Genomic DNA, 23,282 nt, shown 5'->3' with positions numbered 1-23,282 from the left:
CGCGTCGAATAGCTTGTGGGGAGCTTGGGGGCTGCAGCGGAAGAGACGGTAGCAGCGGAAAAGGAGGATTTAGCCGAGGAGGAGAGGAAGGATGAAGTAGGGGGAGGAGAAGAAGAGGCCGGCCTGCATGTAATCCGTGGTGGTAACACCAAATCTACACAGGTGCCACGGGTTACATGCTTGACGGCCGTCAGTAGGTTCACCTAGTGGGTAGTAAAAGTTATGTACCTTCCCTGTCCGTGTTTTGTAGACCACGTATCTGTGGTCAGATGTATCTTGGCACCGACACTGTGTGCCAGAGATACATTCACTTGCCGCTGAACGTGGCCATATAGCTCTGGGATGCCCTTCTGTGAGAATTATTTCCTTCCGGGCACCTTCCATTGCGGTGTTCCAATGTCCACAAATTTTCTAAAGGCCTCCGAGTCCACCAGTTTATATGGCAGTATTTGGCGGGCTAGCAGTTCTGACAGCCCTTGGGCAAGAGGGTTATCTGGCGTCATCATCTTTTTTCGCTCAAACATTTGGCGCAAGGAAGCCTGCCTTTTGCCAGATGAATGCAACAATGGCACAGTGGAAGGTGGAGTGGAGGACAACTGGGAGGAGAGAGGAGAAGGAGAAAAGGCAGGACGGGGAGTGCCGGGAGTGTGGCTTTGTGGGTTCTGACGGTGTTGCTCCCACTGGGCTCGGTGATGGGAGGCAAGGTGCCTTAAGGCGATCGTCCCTAGGCTAGTGTTGGGCTTACTATGACTTTTGCATTGACAACACAGGCTGCAGATGGCAGCACTATTGTCAGCAGCGGGCACGTTAAAAAAATCCCACACTGGGGAGCCATGTGCTGGCATCCTGGTAGCGCCAGATGTGACCGTGCATGGTGGATAGTTCGTTCCAGATACATTAGCAGTCTCCTTTTTGCCTTCTGTGCACTGTAAGTTCTGCCTGCTTCTCCTCCTTCTCCTCCCTATCTGCTGCTTCGTCTCTCCCTCTGAACTTCCCTTGTGACGTCCATCGACACGTCATCATCGGATTCATCACCTTCACCACCACTGACATTAGAGATCTCGGAGTAGGTAGCAACAGCGGGGACCATGCTCCTCTGGCTGATCTGGGTGGCGACCGTTGATACCTCCTCTTCCTGATCCGATACAAATAATGGCTGCACATCGGTAAGGTCTTGTAATGGATAGGAAAATAATTCCTCTGACTCGAGCGAAGGGGATATGATGGTGGTGGTGGTGTCTTTGGGAATGCACACAGCAGTGAGAGTGAGGAGGGTGCAGAAGCGGAAGGCTGAGTGAGCCACTCAACCAAGTCGGGTGTATCCTTTGATGTAATCATACGCACCTTCTGCAACTTCCCACTTAGGCTCCGGCCTGGTGCACCTGCCCGCCCTCTACCAACCCTGCGGAATAGCCTGCCTCGTCCTCTGCCTGTCATTTTCAAAATGACCCTGTGACAAAAGTCCCTATAGAAGAGCAGTATTTGTGGAAAAAGCTATATCACACCCCTGCCTCAATCAGTTTTCTTTGCAGGGCAACTGGTAAAACACACCAGTAGAAATTATTTCTTCAAATAGTGTTTTTCACTCCTTGTAGATGCGGTAACACAGCAAAACCGCAGACAAATTCTGCACTACCTAAATGCACTATATAGAAAATATATTATTGGTATATAACACCCCTGCTTCAATCAGGTTTTTTTGGGGGGCAACTGGTAAATCACACCAGTAGAAATTATTTGTTCCAATAGCGTTTGGCACACTGTGTAGCTGCAGTATCGCAGCAGAACCGCACACAACTACTGCACAATACAATTGCACTATAATATTCTTTCTATGTTAGAAAGTATATTATAAGTATATTACACTCCTCAGAATGTCACACCAATAGAACACCTTTACCAGTCCTTAAAAGGACTTTTGAGGTCCTATTAGCTAGTATTTTGTGTCCCTAACAGTCTGTCCCTGCTCCACACAGCAACTTCTCCCTATACTGGCAAAAGACTGAATGTAAAATGGCGGCCAGATCAGGGTTATTTATAAGGTAGGGGGTATGTCCATGTGCTGAAACGTCTCAATTGGCTGTCCTGTACCACCTGATGGATGTGTCATGGGTCAAAGTTCTTCACAATGTAAAAGAATATGGCAGGCGCAAATATCGCCATATGTTTGCCCGTTTGGTGAACGAGCAAAGTTCGCCGCCAAATGACCGCCGGGCGAACCGCAAGGCCTTCTCTAACCACCACTGATAGATTGCAGGGTGGTCTGTAACCATGGAAACAAGCAATGTATAATGTGATGGAAAAATGAATCTAGCCAGCAAAGGAAGCAATACAGGGAGTGCAGAATTATTAGGCAAGTTGTATTTTTGAGGATTAATTTTATTATTGAACAACAACCATGTTCTCAATGAACCCAAAAAACTCATTAATATCAAAGCTGAATATTTTTGGAAGTAATTTTTAGTTTGTTTTTTAGTTTTAGCTATTTTAGGGGGATATCTGTGTGTGCAGGTGACTATTACTGTGCATAATTATTAGGCAACTTAACAAAAAACAAATATATACCCATTTCAATTATTTATTTTTACCAGTGAAACCAATATAACATCTCAACATTCACAAATATACATTTCTGACATTTAAAAACAAAACAAAAACAAATCAGTGACCAATATAGCCACCTTTCTTTGCAAGGACACTCAAAAGCCTGCCATCCATGGATTCTGTCAGTGTTTTGATCTGTTCACCATCAACATTGCGTGCAGCAGCAACCACAGCCTCCCAGACACTGTTCAGAGAGGTGTACTGTTTTCCCTCCTTGTAAATCTCACATTTGATGATGGACCACAGGTTCTCAATGGGGTTCAGATCAGGTGAACAAGGAGGCCATGTCATTAGATTTTCTTCTTTTATACCCTTTCTTGCCAGCCACGCTGTGGAGTACTTGGACGCGTGTGATGGAGCATTGTCCTGCATGAAAATCATGTTTTTCTTGAAGGATGCAGACTTCTTCCTGTACCACTGCTTGAAGAAGGTGTCTTCCAGAAACTGGCAGTAGGACTGGGAGTTAAGCTTGACTCCATCCTCAACCCGAAAAGGCCCCACAAGCTCATCTTTGATGATACCAGTCCAAACCAGTACTCCACCTCCACCTTGCTGGCGTCTGAGTCGGACTGGAGCTCTCTGCCCTTTACCAATTCAGCCACGGGCCCATCCATCTGGCCCATCAAGACTCACTCTCATTTCATCAGTCCATAAAACCTTAGAAAAATCAGTCTTGAGATATTTCTTGGCCCAGTCTTGACGTTTCAGCTTGTGTGTCTTGTTCAGTGGTGGTCGTCTTTCAGCCTTTCTTACCTTGGCCATGTCTCTGAGTATTGCACACCTTGTGCTTTTGGGCACTCCAGTGATGTTGCAGCTCTGAAATATGGCCAAACTGGTGGCAAGTGGCATCTTGGCAGCTGCACGCTTGACTTTTCTCAGTTCATGGGCAGTTATTTTGCGCCTTGGTTTTTCCACACGCTTCTTGCGAACCTGTTGACTATTTTGAATGAAACGCTTGATTGTTCGATGATCACGCTTCAGAAGCTTTGCAATTTTAAGAGTGCTGCATCCCTCTGCAAGATATCTCACTATTTTTGACTTTTCTGAGCCTGTCAAGTCCTTCTTTTGACCCATTTTGCCAAAGGAAAGGGAGTTGCCTAATAATTATGCACACCTGATATAGGGTGTTGATGTCATTAGACCACACCCCTTCTCATTACAGAGATGCACATCACCTAATATGCTTAATTGGTAGTAGGCTTTCGAGCCTATACAGCTTGGAGTAAGACAACATGCATAAAGAGGATGATGTGGTCAAAATACTCATTTGCCTAATAATTCTGCACTCCCTGTATTGATGATAACAATGCATTAGTAAGTGGTTTGTATTAACTTTCTCTACAAGATAAATGTCACTTACTGAAGTGAGACAACCCCTTTAAGTCTAGAGTCACTGATGAGCAGTTTTCTTCACCCGCCTACTGAAGAAACTACTCACCAGCAGCAGCAAGGAGACATAGAGCAGAACCTGAACCAGCAGGTTGAGGCATATTTGGAGTGTAACCTAACACCCCACATCGAAGATTCCCTGGACTACTGGGCAGCCTAACTCGATTTGTGGCCGCAACTGGCCAAGTGTTCCCTGGAAAAGCTTTCCTGCCTGGCTAGCAGTGTGGCATCGGAGTGAGTGTTTAGTGCGACAAGGGCCAGGTGTCAGGTGCTCCTATTGCCACCCAACATCTTCAGCTGGCACTGGAATTGCCCCCTACCTCACCACTCTGTCACTGGGAAACTCTGTGGTCTCCTCATACTACTGTCACCTCACCACTCTGTGGTCTCCTCATGCTGCTGCCAGCTCACCACTATATCACTGGGCCACTGTATGGTCTCCTCCTGCTACTGCCACCACATCACTATGTCACTGGTCCACTCTGTGGTCTCTTCATGCTGCTGCCACCTCACCACTCTGTGGTCTCCTCATGCTGCTGTCACCTCAACACTCTGTAACTGGGGAACTCGGTGGTATCCTCATGCTGATGCTACCTCAACACTCTTTGACTTGGCCACTCTGTGGTCTCCTCATTTTGCTGCCACCTGATAACTTTGTGGTTTCCTCATGCTGCTGCCACTTCACCAATCTGTCCTCATGCTGCTGCCAACTCACCATTCTGTGGTCTCCTCATGCTGCTTCCTTCTTAAAAGTCTGTCACTGGGCCACTCTGTGTTCTTCTCATGCTGCTGCCACATCAACCACTCTGTGGTCTTCTCATGCTGCTGCCTATGTAACAGTCTGTCCCTGGGCCACTCTGTGGTCTCCTCATACTTCTGCCACCTCAACTCTCTGATATGTGGCCACTCTCTGGTCTCCTCATGCTGCTGCCTCCTAAACACTATGTCCCTGGGCCACTTTTTGGTCTCCTCCTGCTGCTATGAACTCACCACTATGTCACTGGGCCACTCTGTGGTCTCCTTATGCTGAATTCAGCTCACCACTCTGTCACTGGGCCACTCTGTGGTCTCCTCATGCTTCTGCCAACTCAACACTATGTGGTCTCCTCATGCTGCTACGACATCAACACTATGTGATCTCCTTTTACTGCTACAACATCAACACTCTGTCATTGGGCCACTCTGTGGTCTCCTCATGCTGCTGTGGACTCAACACTCTGTCACTGGGCCACTTTGTGGTCTACTCATGCTGCTGCCAACTCCATACTCTGTCATTGGGCCACTATGTGGTATCCTCATGCTGATACTACCTCACCACTATGTCACTGTGGTCTCCTCATACTTCTGCCACCTCAACTCTCATTGGGCCACTCTCTGCTATCCTCATGTTGCTGCCACCTAAACACTATGTCCCTGGGCCACTCTGTGGTCTCCTCATGCTGCTGCCTCATCGCCACTATGTCACTTGGCCAATCTGTTGTCTCATCATGCTGCTGCCACCTCACCACTCTGTGATAGCCTCATGCTTTTGCCACCTCAACTCTCTGTCATTGGGCCACTCTCTGGTTTCCTCATGCTGCTGCCACCTCAAAACTATGTAATTGGGCCACTTTTTGGCCTCTTCATGCTGCTGTGAACTCACCACTATGTCACTGGGCCACTCTGTGGTCTCCTTATGCCAAATACACTTCACCACGGTCACTGGGCACTAGGAGGTCATTCTTTGGTCTCCTATTGCTGCTGCCACCTCACCACTCTGTGGTCTCCTCATGGTGCTGCCAACTCACCACTCTGTGGTCTCCTCATGCTGCTTCTATCTAAACAATCTGTCACTGGGCCACTCTATGGTCTCTTCATGCTGTTGCCACCTTATCACTCTTTGCTCCTCTTTTTGCTTCTACATCACCACTGTCACTGGGCTACTCTGTGGTCTCCTCATGTTGCTGCCACCTCACCACTGTGTTCCTGGGCCACTCTGTGGTCTCCTTATGCTGCTGCCACCTCTTCACTATGTCACTCGGCAACTCTTTGGTCTCCTCATGCTGCTGCCCCCTCACCACTATGTCATTGGGCCAATCTGTGGTCTCCTCATGCTGCTGTCAACCCAACACTTTGTCTCTGGGCCACTCTGTGGTCTCCTTATGGTGCTGCCACCTCACAACTCTGTCACTAGGCCAGTCTGTGGTGTACTCATGCTGGTACCAGCTTACCACTATGTCACTGGGCCACTCTGTGTTCTCTCCATGCTTCTCACCACTCTTTGGTCTTTTTATGCTGATGACACCTTCCTACTTTGTTGAGGTGGCAACAGCATGAGGAGACCACACTTCTGCTGCTGCTACTTTACCACTCTGTCACTGGGCCACTCTGTGGACTTCTCATGCTGTTCCCACTGGGCCACTATTTTGCCTTTTCTGGATGACGTCACCAGATTCTTGATTGGAGTGATTATTGTATAGACAACTGCCTTAGCACATCGCTTTCTTTTGTACCCACTAAAGTCGTACCTTTGTTTATTTCAGATTTTTATGATGTATTCTCTGAAAGTGGAGACCAGTATAGAAAAGAGCTTGATTCATTATAATAAAATACAGGAATTGGACGTCACATCCAGTGATACAGAAACCTCTGAGACTGAGAAAGAAGGGACAGAAAAATAGAGGTAGGCGTAGAGGACGCTATAGAGGTAGAGGAGCTAGGGGAAGATGAGAAACAAATCGTTTTTTCAAACAAAACCGCCCCTACCCATTGCGAAATCGCAGTCAACACAGGTCACCCACCACCCCCTACCAATACCGGACCCCAGTATCACAACAACGGGGGCAGATCATAAACCTTTCCAATAAACCTTTAGAAGAGACAGAAAGGATGAGGCCTATCCTTTGTTCCAACTTCCACCTTTAATTTATTCAATTGGATAAAAGATATTAATCTCTTTGCGTGAAAATTGAGATGGTATAAATACTTTACTCTAAAAACTAAATGTGAGAGCAAAGAGTTGGGAATTCCAATGGACATCCTTCAGGATGTCCAGTTGCTTTATAATCTTAGTGACAGTACACCACAGGAAGGCAAAGGTCCATTTACAGCCCTAAAAAATTAGATGCCTCCTTTAAGGGACCCTACTTACATAGACGCCTTTGTCATGCAAGTTTCACAAAAACTAGAGGCAATGACACTTAGTAAACCATGTTTCAATTGTTCTAGATTGGAATATCAGGCACTCTAAAATCTGGAACAAGATCAGCAAGTAACAATAAAACCATCCGTTAATGGAGGAAATATTGTTATTTTGGAAACATCTCAATACAAAAAGATGTGCCTGGATCTCTTAAATGATAGAAAAACGTATGAGATACTTTCTTCTGATCTCTGTGGGGCAGGAACAGAGAAAGGTTAAATTGACCCCTTCACCACCATACAGTGTGTGTTCCTGCCCCTACAGTGGCCAGGACGGAGAAAGTCCTCTATGCCAGTCAGGGAGGTGAAAACATATTGTGATTGTGAACCCCTTATTTTTTTATTTTCAGAGTACCTGGGAGCTACATCTGGAGCTTGACACTTCCCTTGCGGTCATCGCGTTCCGGGTACGTCCCCTGCTCTCTGGAGGCGCATGCCGAAGCTGACAGGGAGACAGTAGGGTCACGCTCCCTGTTAATCAGGAGCCTGCCCTGTGACTGCCATGGGCCTTCTATCTCCTAGTGAGATCAGTGTGCGGGTGTCTGACGTCACTTCCGGGTTAAGGCGTATACCCGGAAGTGATTTGACCTCAGGCGGAGGATTTAAAAAGAGCTCCGTTCCTTGCCGACACAGCAGCATAATGTTGGACCATGAGCTACAGCAGCCTAAAGAGCATCACGCTGCATTGCTTCAAACTGAGAGTGTACGCATCTGTGTAGTGGCAGCAGACCCACCAAGAAAAGGATCTATGATGGGGATTATAGGAGGTGGTTTGTTTAACTCGTGTGGAATGCCTCCCCTTGGGCTGGTACACCACATTTCAATGTATACAGCACTTTCTGTTGATGTACTATACATTGAATGCTGCATTATTACAGCCTCTCTATCATAGGTCTCTAAACAAACCTTGAAGAAACCCAGGAAGACTATGAGATGCATCCAATACTGTGCTAAACTTCCTGATTATACTAAAAAGCTCTGTAAGGAGTGCATTACAAAAATAGTGACATGAACAGCCATCTATCATGCAGGAATTCAAGTCTATGATCCAAGAGGAAGTTAGATCTTCATTGGCATCCTTTCGCGAAGAAGCCCTTGCAGCGCCTCTGCCAAAATGCCAAAAATTGATAGATATATCCTCCTCAGACTGACAGGTTGGAGGACGAGGCTTCCTCATCTAAAAAAAGACGAGCATCCCTTATCGGAAGGGAAAATAACAGACGAATCAAAAAACAAAAATTTCCATAGTGGAGATGAATGACCTTTTAAAAGCGGTCAGAGACACTATGGGTGAGATATAGCATCCAAAATGAAGTTATGTTCAATACCTTTTTCTGGGGAGTACTTTTTTGGCCCTGTCCTGGACACAATGCTAGAAAAAGCTACCGACAAGAAAAAAGGTTTTCCCGAAGAGAAGCCGACAAAAAGAAAATTGCCCTTTCATCCACAGTTTAATCAGGGAAAATCTTTTTGCGGAAAAGGAAAAACGGGCCGCTGGAGCTATGCAAAAGTGGGACGGGGGAGAGGATATCTTCTTGACCCCCAAAACAAATCCAACGACCAACAATGACGTCAGGATAGGGAGAAGACTAAAAACCTTCTACCCGCAGTGGAAATCCATAACTTCAAATCCTTGGGCTTTAAACATAATAAAGAATGAGCACAGGATAGAGTTTTCTCCCCCCCAAAAAAGATTCAAAATCTCTCATCATCCGGCACAGTTACTATTGATTTGGGAAAAAATTCTGGATCTCCAAAAATTGGGAGAAGTAATTCCAGTCCCTCTATCTCAACAGGGGCGGGGCTATTACTCAAACCTATTCCTATTAGTAAAATATAACAAAAAACGGGAGCACCTATCGATTGATAATAAAGTTAAAAGACCTAAGCAAGCATGTTGCTTACAAGAAATTCAAGATGGAATCCCTGAGCTCCACCATCCTTCTAATAAAAAGAAATGCCCTGATGTGTACAGTCGACCTGAAAGACGTGTACTACCACGTCCCGATCCGTACCGAGTCTCAAAAATACCTAAGGTTCGCCATAAAAGATCAGATAGGGAACATAGCCCATTTTCAATTTGTTGCCCTCCCCTTCGGAATATCCTCTGCCCCCAGAATATTCACCAAATTAATCGTACAAATTGTCGCCCTTTTGAGAACTCAGGGTCTTACAATCATCCGTTACTTAGACGACTTCCTAATCATATCAGACTCAGAACAACAAATAAAAATAGATCGAGACAGGGTTTGCGACCTCTTAAAAAACCTAGGATGGATAATAAAATTAAACAAGTCCTGCCTATCACCAATAACAAGAGTAAAATTTGGGGAAATTCTTTTGGATTCCACAAAACAGACTTCCTTCCATCCAGAAGAAAGGATAGTAAATATTCAAAAAAACAAAAGGAGGTTTTATTCCATCAGAGAGACAATGAGTCTCTTAGGGCAGATTGCCTGTTATGTTGCAGTTCCATGGTGTCAGGCCCACTACAGAACCCTCCAGGCTTGGCTACTAAAGAAGTGGGACAAGCACCAGTCATCACTAGACCAAAGGATTCGGATCCCAGGGCACGTAAAACGCTCCACACTCTGGTGGTTGGATTCAAAAAAGATAAGGAAGGGTGTAGAATGACAGAAAACACCAGCAATAATTTTCCAGACCGATGCGAGCGGCACGGGATGGGGAGCAAAACTCAACACAGACCTCTATCAGGGAATCTGGTCTACGGAGATAGAAATGCGATCCTTAAACTATCGGGAGCTCAGAACAGTGTGGGAGATCTTGAAGGCAGCCTCGGCAGAAATAATAAACAACCACATAAAGATTTTCTCAGACAATGTGATAACAATATCCTACCTGAAACATCAGGGGGATACAAGATCAGTAAAACTTCTGAATCTATCCACAAAAATATTCTCCTGGGCAGAGGGAAAAGTAAAATCTATCTCGGCCATTTAGCTAAAAGGAGAACAAAACTTAATAGCAGATTTTCTGAGCAGGACCACCATAGATCAGGGAGAATGGTCCTTAAACAGCGAAATATTCAACCTGGTGGTAAAAAAGTGGGGTCTCCCATCAATAGACCTATTCACTTCCAAACTAAATGCAAAAGTCCCATTGTTTTGCTCCCTGAACCCAAGGGACAATCCTTGGGCTATAGATGCGTTTTCCTAAAACTGGAACTGGGACCTCGCTTATGCCTTTCCCCCATTCCAGCTAATACCCAGAGTTCTACAGAAAGCCATGCAGGAGTTGGTTAAACTAATCCTAATAACCCCATTCTGGCCCAAGAGAAGTTGGTTCTACATACTAATGAAGCTATCTCCACAGGAGAACCTTTAACTCTTCCACTCAGGGAAGATACCTTGGTCCAGGGCCCGACCTCACATCCACATCTGGAACTCTTCAAACTAACAGCATGGATCCTGAATCCGACATCCTAAGACCCAAGGATCTTTCTGAAAAGGTAATATCTACTCTCAAGGCAAGTAGAAAAAAAGTTACTGGTGCCATTTACCTCAAAATATGGAAACAGTTCTGTATCTGGAGTGGAGAGGACACACCTAACCATTCAGAGCCCAATATCCAGAAGATCCTAGACTTTCTTCAAAGGGGTCTAAAACTTGGCCTCAGACCTTCTACCCTGAAGGTTTAGATTTCAGCCCTAAGTGCTTTCTTTGACAGTGAACTGGCCAATCATAGATGGATCAGGAGATTTATTAGATTCACATCTAGACTAAGACCTTCAATCAGACCCCGGATGCCTTCCTGGGACTTAAATACGGCTCTTAAAGGACTCACAGGGGCTCCATTTGAACCTTTAGAAGACATCTCCTTAAAGAACCTTTCACAGAAAACAGCCTTCCTGATAGGGAATACCACACTATACAGGAAGACAGGATAACCCTCAAACTAGATCCAGGGTTTTTACCCAAGGTAGTAACCGATTGTCACAGAAACCAAGAAATAATATTACCTTCCTTCCCACAAACCCCCAAAATCCTGGGAGAAGCAATTCCACTGCTTGGATGTCAGAAGAATGGTCCTCAAATACCTAGAAAAAACACCAAGGATTTATGCCAGGTGGACAATTTACTTATCCAATTCCAATTAAAGAATAAGGGCAAAGCAGTATCAAAGGCAACCATAGCTAGATGGATGAGACTGCCAATTTCTGATTGTTACAATATTCAGGGTATTAGTTGCCCCGTAGGAGTTAAAGCCTATTCTACAAGGGAAATTTGCTCATATTATGCAGAAAGAGCAGGGGCTTCTCTAGAACAAATATGCAGAGCAGCCACATGGTCTAGTAGGAATACTTTTGTAAAACATTATAGGTTGGACTTATCCAGATCCTCGGATCTTTCTTTCGGGAGGAAAGTTTTACAAGCCATAGCCCCCCTTAATGTTCGTAATCTGGTATGTCTCTCATGGGTGCCGTCATGGTGGTGAAATGGAAGACTGGAATTACACTTACCAGTAATTCAGTTTCCATGAATACACCATGACGGCACACCGAAAAAATAATATATATATATATATTATATATATATATATATATATATATATATATATATATATATATATAATCAAATACCCCCAAAAAATAAAAAAATAAATTATATTTATATATATATATATATATATATATATATATATATATATATATAAAAATGTATACTGGTATGAGGAAATACCAAATAAATAAATAATGCATGTTTCATTTATAGTGGGTCGGAGCACTGCAATCTGGAACTCACTGGTGTATGGTGGTGGGAGGGGTCAATTAAACCTTTCTCTGTTCCTGCGCCTACAGAGGTCAGGGGTCAATCTCTCATGGGTGCCGTCATGGTGGATTCATGGAAACTGAATTACCGGTAAGTCTAATTCCGTTTTTTTAGGTTAGCTTATCACATCTCCTGATCTAACTCTCCTCTATTCACTTCTCCCTGTGTTTACGTGGGTTTCCTCCCACACTCCAAAAACATACTGATAGGGAACTTAGATAGTGAGCCCCATTAGGGACAGCTTGATGCTATTGTCTGTAAAACACTGTGGAAGATAGCAGCGCTATATAAGTGCATAAAATAAATAAAATTGGGGAATATTTTCCTCCTGCTGAGAGGGAGGCCAAATTACTTTTTTTTTTTTTACCAGGAAACACTATGTACACAGCTTGCTGAAGCTTTCGGTGAGCAGACGCCTGTTGCAAGCATGTCTGAAAGCTCTCTCAGTTCTTTCTTGCCCAGCCTCCAGTGTCATCTCGGAGAGGATTTTCAGTGTGTCAGGGGTATGGTGACACCCAAATGGATCAAATTGTCCTCTGCCAGTGTCCAAAACATCACTTTTGTTAAAATGAACCAGGCATGGATCCGAGAGGATTTTAACACTCTTCCACCTGAGACCGATGAATAGATCTGGTTCACAGTATCGTATCTTGCCATTGTTGAATGGCAAGCATTTTGCTTAATGTTTGGAGGCTTGGTCCCAACAAGCCACTCTTTCTTCTGACAAATAAAAGTTATGCATGTCATATGTGAAGGCATTCTTCTCCTGCCATAATTTTTGGATGCTCGTTCTCCCAACAATCAACCATTTATTTCCCTCATAACATCATGTGTGTTTAAACATCATCTACCCAAAATTTTGGAAGCTTTGGAATATAAAAAATCATAACACATGCAATGTTTTTTTTAACAAGCTGTTTTTTACCGCCGTCAACCATATTACCAATAGCTATGTATATCATGGTCACGCTGACATTATTTACGATTGCTATCATTGTGCTCAAGAGCTTATGGAGAGAGGAGAAAAAAAGAAAAAAAATCATAAAAAAATTAACATAATTAAAATAGATAACATATTATCTCGAAAATTCTATGAGACTAGAGGGTGTTATATACCAATTTTCAGGTCAAGTGAGCAACTTTGGGTAGAATCGATTCAGATCCAAACCAAACTTTTTTGAAAAATTCTATTATTTTGAAACAAACCAAATCTCAACAGGTTCGCACTAGACATTGTTGTATAATTTTGTATGCACACTGTAAAACTTTTAATGTGAATGTTTTTTACAAAGCATGAATCCTAATTTCACTTGAATTACCTCTACACATTTTCTGGAATTAATTAACTATGGACATTAATAAAAGTGTGTCTGTTTATGATCCATTTATCCAATTTTCTTCTCTTATTACTTTTACATTAACTTCACTCATTTTTTATTCTCCTCAGATTCCACAAGTGAGCTATGCCTCCACTGCTCCAGACCTTAGTGACAACAGTCGATATGACTTCTTCTCACGAGTGGTTCCATCTGACACCTATCAAGCTCAGGCTATGGTAGATATTGTGAAAGCCTTAAGGTGGAGTTATGTGTCAACACTTGCATCTGAAGGCAGCTATGGTGAAAGTGGAGTTGAAGCATTTATCCAGAAATCCAGGGAAGATGGTAAGCAGCAAGCATGAGCCTCTTTTAACTAACATAGGTGTAATAGTAGAGTAAGCAAATTGTTTATTTTAAATAGGATAAAGATAACATTTTAGCATATCTACAACAGCTACATTTGACTGAATGGCATGATTTAGATGTTATTTTGTAACTTTCTATAGTTATTTTTTTTTAAATAAATATGTTACTAGGTTCTGTGAATATGTGAGCTTTCAGCTGACCATTAATTCATTTGTAAAGGATAAAAGCAAATGCTTTATTAATTATGTAAAGGGTATAAAGTGGTGAAAATGAATTTTCTATTAATGTACTAATTAACCTGGGGTTCATATAAACTATGTGTTGAAGTTCTGCTAGTAAAAATCTCATAAGCACAATAAAAACAGGATATTTGCTTTGTGTTTGCAGGGGGTTTGTGTGTAGCACAGTCAGTTAAAATTCCTCGGGAGCCAAAAGCAGGAGAGTATGATAAGATAATTCGCCGACTTCTGGAGACATCCAATGCCCGGGCAGTTATTATTTTTGCAAGTGAAGATGATATCAGGTAAAAAAGTGCACATTTTGAAAATATATTTTGTATGTATGATTTTCTCATTCAGTGAGGAACTAAACACATCAATATGTAGTGATTTGGTAGAGATAATTTAGGTTCAATGTGCAATGAAGCGGTTATTTGGCACTGAATGAATACTTAATAATATATTGGTGGGCTACATGGAATGGATACCTTCTATTCTATCTAGATTTCAAAGCCTCATAGTTCCCAAATTTTTGGATGAAAATCCAGCTGCCTACCATTACGTCATTTGACAATCTAGAATTCCCTGCAGTTCTATTGTAAATCTAACCAGGATTCTTTATTGTGGATTACTGGAAAATGATGTACAATTTATAAACAGCAGGAGATGATGAATCATCATAGTCGGAGATTATATATATATATATATATATATTCTACATTTTAACAATTGTAGGGCACATATCAAATTTTCCATGATGTTGTGGCTGCTATATATAGCACTGTGAAATTTTGAGTGTTATATATACAGGTTTAATAATTATCATGATTTGCTAACCTTGTCACACCTTCACTATTGAACAATGCGGACCAAAGTGTGCTCATTAGATTTATGCTGCTAGCATAAAAGCACATTTACATTGCGCTGATGAGCAGACAATTGTCGGGAAGAAAGTGTTCTTTCCCAACAATTGTCTGCTCGTTTTCTGGAGGTGAAGCACCTCATCAATATGAGCACAAGCCATGGCTACTGCTGTTGTTTGCCCTAATACGTTCTGCTGCCCGGAAATGAAGATTTAAGTGTCCGTAAAACCTTGGCTCCTTTAGACAGGCAGATTATTGCCTCAGCATAAGAAATGTTGACTTGTTTTCTGCAAACAAAAATATTTTTTGCATTCATTTATGCCATGTGCACAGACCCATAAGGAGGTTTATTTGCCATTCGATTTGCTGCAGAGTGCTGCCTGTGAGAAATCATATTTTCCCCTAATAGCAGTGTTTTTGTAACAGTCGCTGCTCCAAGAGTCAGGTAGACAAGTAGGAAAGGGTATAGCTTGAAAGCCAAACACTAAGATTGGTGCTCTGTTTAAATCCTGCTTTGGGACTGCCGTTTGCCAGTTCTTGCATGTGTGTGTCCATGTGTCTGTCTGTGTATGATATTTAATTCTCTCTGCTTATAATGAGTATTTTCTGACCCATCTTACTTCTCTATGCCTTTTCTTTAACTGTTTAGTGTCCATCCTACTGCCTTTGATCTCTGTACTTTAGTCTCTCCTGGTTTTGACTCAGCTAAATTCTGACTTTGCATTTGGTTTCTGTCATGGTTTGGATGTTTGACCACACTGTACCTTTCTGCTCCACCTGTCAGAAGCTTCCTAGTGGAAGCAAGAAATATTTTATTCCACCCACAGGGAATAATCCCGTTAGATTACTGATAGTGAGCTTGCTCTTTTCAAAGCAGCTATTCCTCTGTATTGATGGGGTGTTGCAGGGCAAGGTGGCCCTCTCGTGCTCAACCAAATAGCTAGCACCAAGTCCATCAGTGAGTGTGCAGTAAGTAGAGGTTACTTGTATCCCATCAGTTTTGCTACAGTTTTTAACTCCTTAATACATAATGCTGTACAGGTACGGTATTATGCGCAAAGACTTATATAGAGTGGCAAGCTGCGCTGAGACCGCTCAATACCAATAATTTTACTCCTCAGATGCTGCGTTCAATAGCAGTTGCAGCATGTGTAGAGTTAGATTGAAGAAGGCAGCTTCCTTTACCTTCCGATTTAATCCCCCACAGTGAAATTGTGGGGCTCCGATCAGTTCCCAGGTTTGGTGATGACTCCTAAATTAAATCCCTCAGATGCAGCTGTCAATTGTCAATAGTGTTTGTCGCATCTGTGAGGCTAAGCAAGTTGGCCCCTCTGCGTTCTGATCGGAGCACCTGCAGTGAAATCGTGGGACTCTGATCAGTTACCATGACAGCCTGGGTCCTGGCCCAGGACTTCAATGGTAAGTTGCCTGTAAAGCTGTGCACAAGTACATGTACATGTACGGCGCTGGTGAATGTGACTTAAGGACCAGAGCCATACATGTATGGTGGACTGATCCGGGTCCCTGCTGCATACTCCAGCATCGGTGAAAACATTCATGCCGGTGTATTAACCCCTTGTATGCCACGGTCAAAGCAGCATGCAGAGGGTTTGCAGAGAGTATGGTTACCCTCCGCATCTCCATCGGGTCCCGACGCTGCAGTGGCGGGGACCAAATGGCAGGGAAGGCCTAGGCATCGGTGTTTGCCTTCTACGGAAGCCTGTGAGATCCAGCCTCTTAGGCTGGGTCTCACAAATAGGCTGTCAGCCAGTGGCGTAACTATCAGGGAAGCAGGGGAAGCAGCTGCTTTCGGGCCCGAGCTCAGAAGGGGCCCGGGAGCAGTCACTGTACTTCGTCACCCTAGGCCCCTGTCAGAGCAGCTGACTTCTCCTGCAGCGGGTCCAGGGTCCTGCCCTTGCACCTCTGTCAATGACCTGACATCAGTGACATTGCTCCGCCTCTCCCCTCCTTAGTTCTTATGATGGACAGTGACCAGCAACAGGACGGCCTGATGTGGGCGGAGCAATAATAGCCCCACCCCTTTTATACCCGCGATTCCTGCAGCCTGAACCTTCCCTGCCCAGCAAGCTGAACATCAGTTGGATTGCCACAACTGCACCAGTGATGTGAGTGGCAGGGGAACTGGGGTTATATTCAGCTTTCCGAGACTGTGCACATGTGACATGCAGTACAGTAGGAAAGCTGGGTGAATTATATCATGAAATGTCATCCAGCTTCACTGCTATCCTGCATGGCACAAGTGCAAAGGCATTAGAGTATGGCCTCATGCACACAACAGTATTTTTTCACAGTCCTTCCTTGATTTTTGGAGGATCCACGGACATGAAAAAAAAGTTTTGGTGTCCGCCTTGCCGTGCAGAGCCAAACGGATCCGTCCTGAATTACAATGCGGATCACAAAAAGTCAATGGGGATGGATCCGTTTGACGTTGACACAATATGGTGCAATTGCAAACGGATCTGTCCCCATTGACTTTCAATGTAAAGTCAGGAGTCCCTTTTATACCATCGGATCAGAGTTTTCTCCAATCCGATGGTATATTTTGACTTGAAGCGTCCCCATCACCATGGGAACGTCTCTATGTTAGAATATACCATCGAATTTGAGTTACATTGTGAAAACTCATATCCAACAGTATATTTTAACACAGAGGCGTTCCCATGGTGATGGGGATGCTTCTAGTTAGAATATACTACAAACTGTGTACATGACTGCCCCCTGCTGCCTGGCACCACCCGATCTCTTACAGGGGGCTGTGATCAGCACAATTAACCGCTCTGGTGCCACACCTGAAGGGGTTAATTGTGCGTATCATATTCCCCTGTAAGAGATCAGGGGCTGCCAGGCAGAGGGGCAGACCCCCCTCCCTCCCCAGTTTGAATATCATTGGTGGCACAGTGTGCGGCCCCCCCCGGCCCCCCTCCCTCCCTCTATTGTATTTATAACATTGGTGGCCAGTGTGCGCCCCCCCCCGTGGCCCCCCTCCCTACCTCTATTGTATTTATAACATTGGTGGCCAGTGTGCGGCCCTCCCTCCCTCTATTGTATTTATAACATTGGTGGCCAGTGTGCGGCCCCCCTCGGCCCCCCTCTCTCTATTGTATTTATAACATTGGTGGCACAGTGTGCGGCCCCCCCTCTCCCCCCAGATCATTGGTGGCAGCGGAGTTCCGATCGGAGTCCAAGTTTAATCGCTGGGGCTCAGATCGGTAACCATGGCAACCAGGACGCTACTGCAGTCCTGGTTCCCATGGTTACTTAGCAATATTAAAAGGATCATACTTACCTGCTGGCTGCTGTGCTGTCTGTGACCGGCCGGGAGCTCCTCCTACTGGTAAGTGACAGATCATTAAGCAATGCGCCGCACAGACCTGTCACTTACCAGTAGGAGGAGTTATGTTATAATATAAATACAATAGAGGGAGGGAGGTGGGCCGGGGGGGGGGCGCACACTGGCCACCAATGTTATAAATACAATAGAGGGAGGGAGGGGGGGCCGAGGGGGGCCGCACACTGGCCACCAATGAAATTGAAACTGGGGAGAGAGGGGGGTCTGCCCCCTGCTGCCTGGCAGCCCCGGATCTCTTACAGGGGGCTATGATACGCACAATTAACCACTTCAGGTGTGGCACCTGAGGGGTTAATTGTACGGATCACAGCCCCCTGTAAGAGATCGGGTGCTGCCAGGCAGCAGGGGGCAGTCATGTACACAGTTTGTAGTATATTCTAACTAGAAGCGTCCCCATATTTATGGGAAATCACGGAAAACAGAACAACGGCCAGGGGTGCACACAACGGTCGTGTGCATGAGGCCTATGGGGGAGAGGCACAGCAGGAAAGCTGGGTGTCTATATATGTGTATTGTATATGTGTGCATCCATGTATGTGGTGACTGTGTGCACGAATGCATCCATGTATGTGGAGAGTGTGTGTATGAGTGTGTCCATGTATGTGGAGAGTGTGTGTATGAGTGCATCTATGTATATGGTGAGCACATGTATGAATGCATCTATGTATATGTTGAATGCGTGTATGAGTGTGTCCATGTATATGTTGAGTGTGTGCATGAGTGTGTCCATGTATGTGGACAATGTGTGTATGAGTGTGTCAATGTATTTGGAGAGTGTGTGTATGACTGCATTCATGTATGTGGAGAGTGCATCCATGTATGTGGAGAGTGTGTGTATGGCTGCGTCCATGTATGTGGAGACTGCGTTCATGTATGTGGAGAGTGTGTCTATCACTGCGTCCATGTATGTGGAGAGTGCGTGTATGACTGCATCCATGTATGTGGACAGTGCGTGTATGACTGCATCCATGTATGTGGACAGTGCGTGTATGACTGCATCCATGTATGTGGAAAGTGCGTGTATGACTGCGTCCATGGCTGCAGTATGAAAGGTTCAGACGCTAAAATACTCCTGGATATGTAAAGGTAAATCAGACATGTCTATTACAATTGCAGCGCAGTTTTTAAAGGGGTTGAGTTGAATATAAACTCCGTCGGCAAATGTAAATGTTAAAAAACAAAGTCGTGCTAAAAATGACAGTAAATACAGTAAATAAAAAGTCACAAAATAGCCATAAAAGAGGATTATGCACAGGAGGAGGCGGTTTGTGAAGAAGTGTGTGTGGGGGGCCCCGTACAAAAATTTGCTGTGGGGCCCAGTCAGTTTTGGTTACGCCAATGCCTTACAATACAGGTTATATTGTAATGCAAAGTCCCAGAGTGGGCCAAAAATAAAAAGTAATAAAAAAAATGAAAAAAAGTGTTTTTCATAATAAAAAATAAAGTTTCAAGTAAAAAATAAATAAATAACGACCGGCTCTATAAGAATATCACATGATCCGCCTGAATACCGTCGAAAAAAAATAAAATAAAAACTGTTCTAACACAATCATTTTTTTGTCACCTTACATCACAAAAAGTGCAACACTAAGTGATCAAAAAGGTGTATGTCCCCCAAAATAGTACCAATAAAACGGCCACCTCATCCTGCAAAACATGAGCTCCTACATAAAGCAATCGGGTAAAAAAAAAAAACTAAAAAAATATGGCTCCCAAAACATGATTTTTTTTTTTTCAAATAGCTTTTATTGTGTTAAAAGAGAAAAAAAATTAAAAAGTAGACATAGGTATCACCATGTCCGTAACAGTCAGGTCTATTAACATATCACATGATCTAACCTCTCAGGTGAACACCATGAATTTTTTTTTAAAAAGGGTCAAAAAAGCAATTTTTTGTCACCTTAGATCACAAAAAGTGAAATACCAAGCGATAAAAAAGTCACACGCACCCCAAAATAGTACCAATCAAACAGTCATCTCATCCTTCAAAAAATGAGACCCTACCTAAGACAATCGCCCAAAAAATAAAAGCCTATGGCTCTCAGAATTTGGAGACACTAAAACATTATATTTTTTTGGTTTAAAAAATGCTTTTGTCTAAAACTTAAATAATTAAAAAAAAGGATACATATTAGGTATTGGCTCGTCCATAACAACATGCTGTATAAAAATATTTCTCTAATCCCTCACATGTACAAAAAAAAGCTATTTTTTGTCACATTAAATCACAAAAAGTGTAATACCAAGCAAACAAAATGTTACACTCATGACAAAATAGTACCAATCAAACCATCATCTTATCCCGCAAAAAATGATATCCTACCTTAGACAATTGCCCCCCCCCCAAAAAAAAAAAAAAAAAAAAACTAAGGCTTTCAGAGTATGAAGAAACACATTTTTTTTTATGCTTAATTATGTAAAACTGAAACAAACAACCCCAAAAAGTTGTCATATTTGGTATAGTCGCATCCATAATAACCTGCTCTATAAAAATAGCACATGATCAGATGAACATTTTAAATAACAAAAAATAAAAACGGTGCCAAAACAGCTATTTTTTGTTACCTTGCCACACAAAAGAGTAATATAGAGCTACTGAAAATCATATGTAAACTAAAATAGTACCAACAAAACTGCCACCTTATCACGTAGTTTCCAAAATGGGGTCACTTTTTTGAAGTTTCTACTCTAGGGGTGCATCAGAGGGTCTTCATATGTGACATGGCAACTTAAAATTATCAGAGTGAAATCTGCCCTCCAAAGACCACATGGTGCTCCTTTCTGTCTGCGCCCTGCCATGTGCCTGTACAGAAGTTTTACGATCACAAATGGGGTGTTTCTGTAAACTACAGAATAAGGGTAATAAATATTGACTTTTGTTTGGCTGTTAACCCTTGCATTATTACTGGGGAAAAATTGATTAAAATGGAAAATCTGCCAAAAAAATTGAAATTAAAATTCATCTCCATTTTCCTTTAATTCTTGTGGAACACCTAAAGGGTTAACACAGTTAGTAAAATCAGTTTTGAATACCTTGAGGGGTTTATTTTCTAAAACTGGGTCATTTATGGGTGGTTTCTATTATGTAAGCCCCACAAAGTGACTTCAGACCTGAACTGGTCCTTAAAAAGTGGGTTTTAAAAATTTTCGGAACAATTTCAAGATTTGCTTCTAAACTTCTAAGTCTTCTAATGTCCCCAAAAAATAAAATTGCATTCACAAAATGATCCAAACATAAAGTAGATATATGGGAAATGTAAAGTAATAACTTTTATATTAAGTATCACTATCTGTTTTAAAAGCAAAAAAAATACATGTGGAAAGTTGCAAATTTTATTTTTTTTTGTAAATTTTGTATTTTTATTTACGTAAAAATGAAAAATATTGACTGAATTTTACCACTATCATGAAGTACAATGTGTGATGAGAAAAAAATCTCAGAATGGCTTGGATAAGTAAAAGTGTTCCAAAGTTATTACCACATAAAGTGACAGATGTCAAATTTCCCAAACATGTCCTGATCCTTAACCTGTTACACCCTGATGTCCTGGTACTTAAGGACACAGGGTGTACCTGTACGCCCAGTGTATCTCCGATCACCGCTGCGCGCCGGGCAGTGATCGGAACCCAGTGCCTGCTCAAATCATTGAGCAGGCACCTGGGCCCAATGCGCCGGGGGGTCCTGTGACCCCTCGTGTAGGCGATCGCAGCAAACCGCAGGTAAATTCAGACCTGTGGTTTGCTGCGTTTCTGGGTTATTTGGGTCTCTGAGGACCCGATAACCCTGAACAGGATGGTGATCGGTGGTGTGATAATACATCACCAATCACCATCCTGAAATCCTGAGAGGGGATGGTGACATCCCCTCTCAGGATCACCTCCGATTGGTTCGCTGCAGGGGCGGGAGATTCAAATTATCGCAGCGCTCCTCTCTCCTCGGGCTCCTGGACTGAAAAGGAGGAGGAGAGGAGCACTGCGATAATTTGATAAACTGAACGTCGTCGTATTTTAGCACCCCCATCTGTCCAGGCATCACCCCATCTGTGCCCAGCACCACACATGTGCCCCAGCATCCCCCATCTGTACAATCAGGTACTTAGGGAAAGGCTAGTGAAATGTTAGGTTAGGCAGCGGTATAAAGGAAAAGTTAATGGAAGTAAAAAAAAAAAAGTCAAGAGTTTGTGATTGCATCGCCCTAAATCGGGTGACTGGGGTCCACAGCACAGCTGTGTGACCCTAGACCCCCCAGCGGGTGATGCAGCTTGCCCCCCTGCCCCCCCCACAACTTTTTTGGGGCGCAGCCATTTTCTTTTGGTGTGCGTACGCTGACTGTGGCCGGCACTTTTAGCGTCCACACATCGCACACCCCACCGTTGATCAACTTCGGACGGTTGATCAGAGATTTAGAATATATATATTTTTTTACATTTTTTGCCCTTTTTTTAGTAAGTCATTCTTTTGTCTGTTAGGTTCAGGGTGAGTTTGCGAAAACCCTCCCCCCCACACACAACGAATAAAGATTTACACGCACACACACTGTCGGGTATATAAAGCAAACTCTCCCCTATGGCCTGCCCAGCTTGCCTCCGAGTCCGAGAGTCCTAGTGAGGACGAGGATGACCCCACTTTCCTGTTGTCATCCGCGCCCGGGTGCAGTTTCTAGAATGGGGTCATTTTTGGGTGGCTTCTATTATGTAAGCCTCACAAAGTGACTTCAGACCTGAACTGGTCGCTAAAAATTGTTTTTTTGAAAATTTCTGAAGATTTGCTTCTAAACTTCTAAGGCCCCTTTCACACGGGCGAGTTTTCCGTGCGGGTGCGATCCGTGCGGCGAACGTATGGCACCCGCACTAAATCCTGACCCATTCATTTCTATGGGGCTGTGCACATGAGCGATGTTTTTAACGCATCACTTGTGCGTTCAGTTGAAATCGCAGCATGCTCTATATTTTCCGATTTTGACGTGACGCAGGCCCCATAGAAATGAATGGGGTGTGTGAAAATCGGATGGCATCCGCAAGCAAGTACGGATGCCGTGCGATTTGCACGCATGGTTGCTAGGAGACCATCGGGATGGAGACCCGATCATTATTATTTTCCCTTATAACATGGTTATAAGGGAAAATAATAGCATTCTGAATACAGAATGCATAGTAAACCAGCGCTAGAGGGGTTAAAAAAAA

At 43.6% G+C, this 23,282-nt stretch overlaps 1 protein-coding gene across 1 annotated transcript in view; it reads left to right on the top strand.

Moving 5' to 3' along the window:
* Nucleotides 1-23,282, top strand: part of GRM4 (glutamate metabotropic receptor 4) — a 351,034-nt gene that overhangs the window by 127,796 nt on the left and 199,956 nt on the right. The window contains exons 2-3 of the mRNA XM_044285678.1: nt 13,411-13,627; nt 14,036-14,171. Of these exons, the coding sequence (XP_044141613.1) occupies nt 13,411-13,627; nt 14,036-14,171 (353 nt within the window). The remainder of the gene's footprint in view (nt 1-13,410; nt 13,628-14,035; nt 14,172-23,282) is intronic.

The sequence above is a fragment of the Bufo gargarizans genome, chromosome 3, assembly GCF_014858855.1.
Source record: "Bufo gargarizans isolate SCDJY-AF-19 chromosome 3, ASM1485885v1, whole genome shotgun sequence".
In the NCBI taxonomy this organism is placed as follows: Eukaryota; Metazoa; Chordata; class Amphibia; order Anura; family Bufonidae; genus Bufo; species Bufo gargarizans.
The sequence above is the reverse complement of the archived record's forward strand: the minus strand, read 5'-3'. Positions and strand labels throughout refer to the sequence as shown.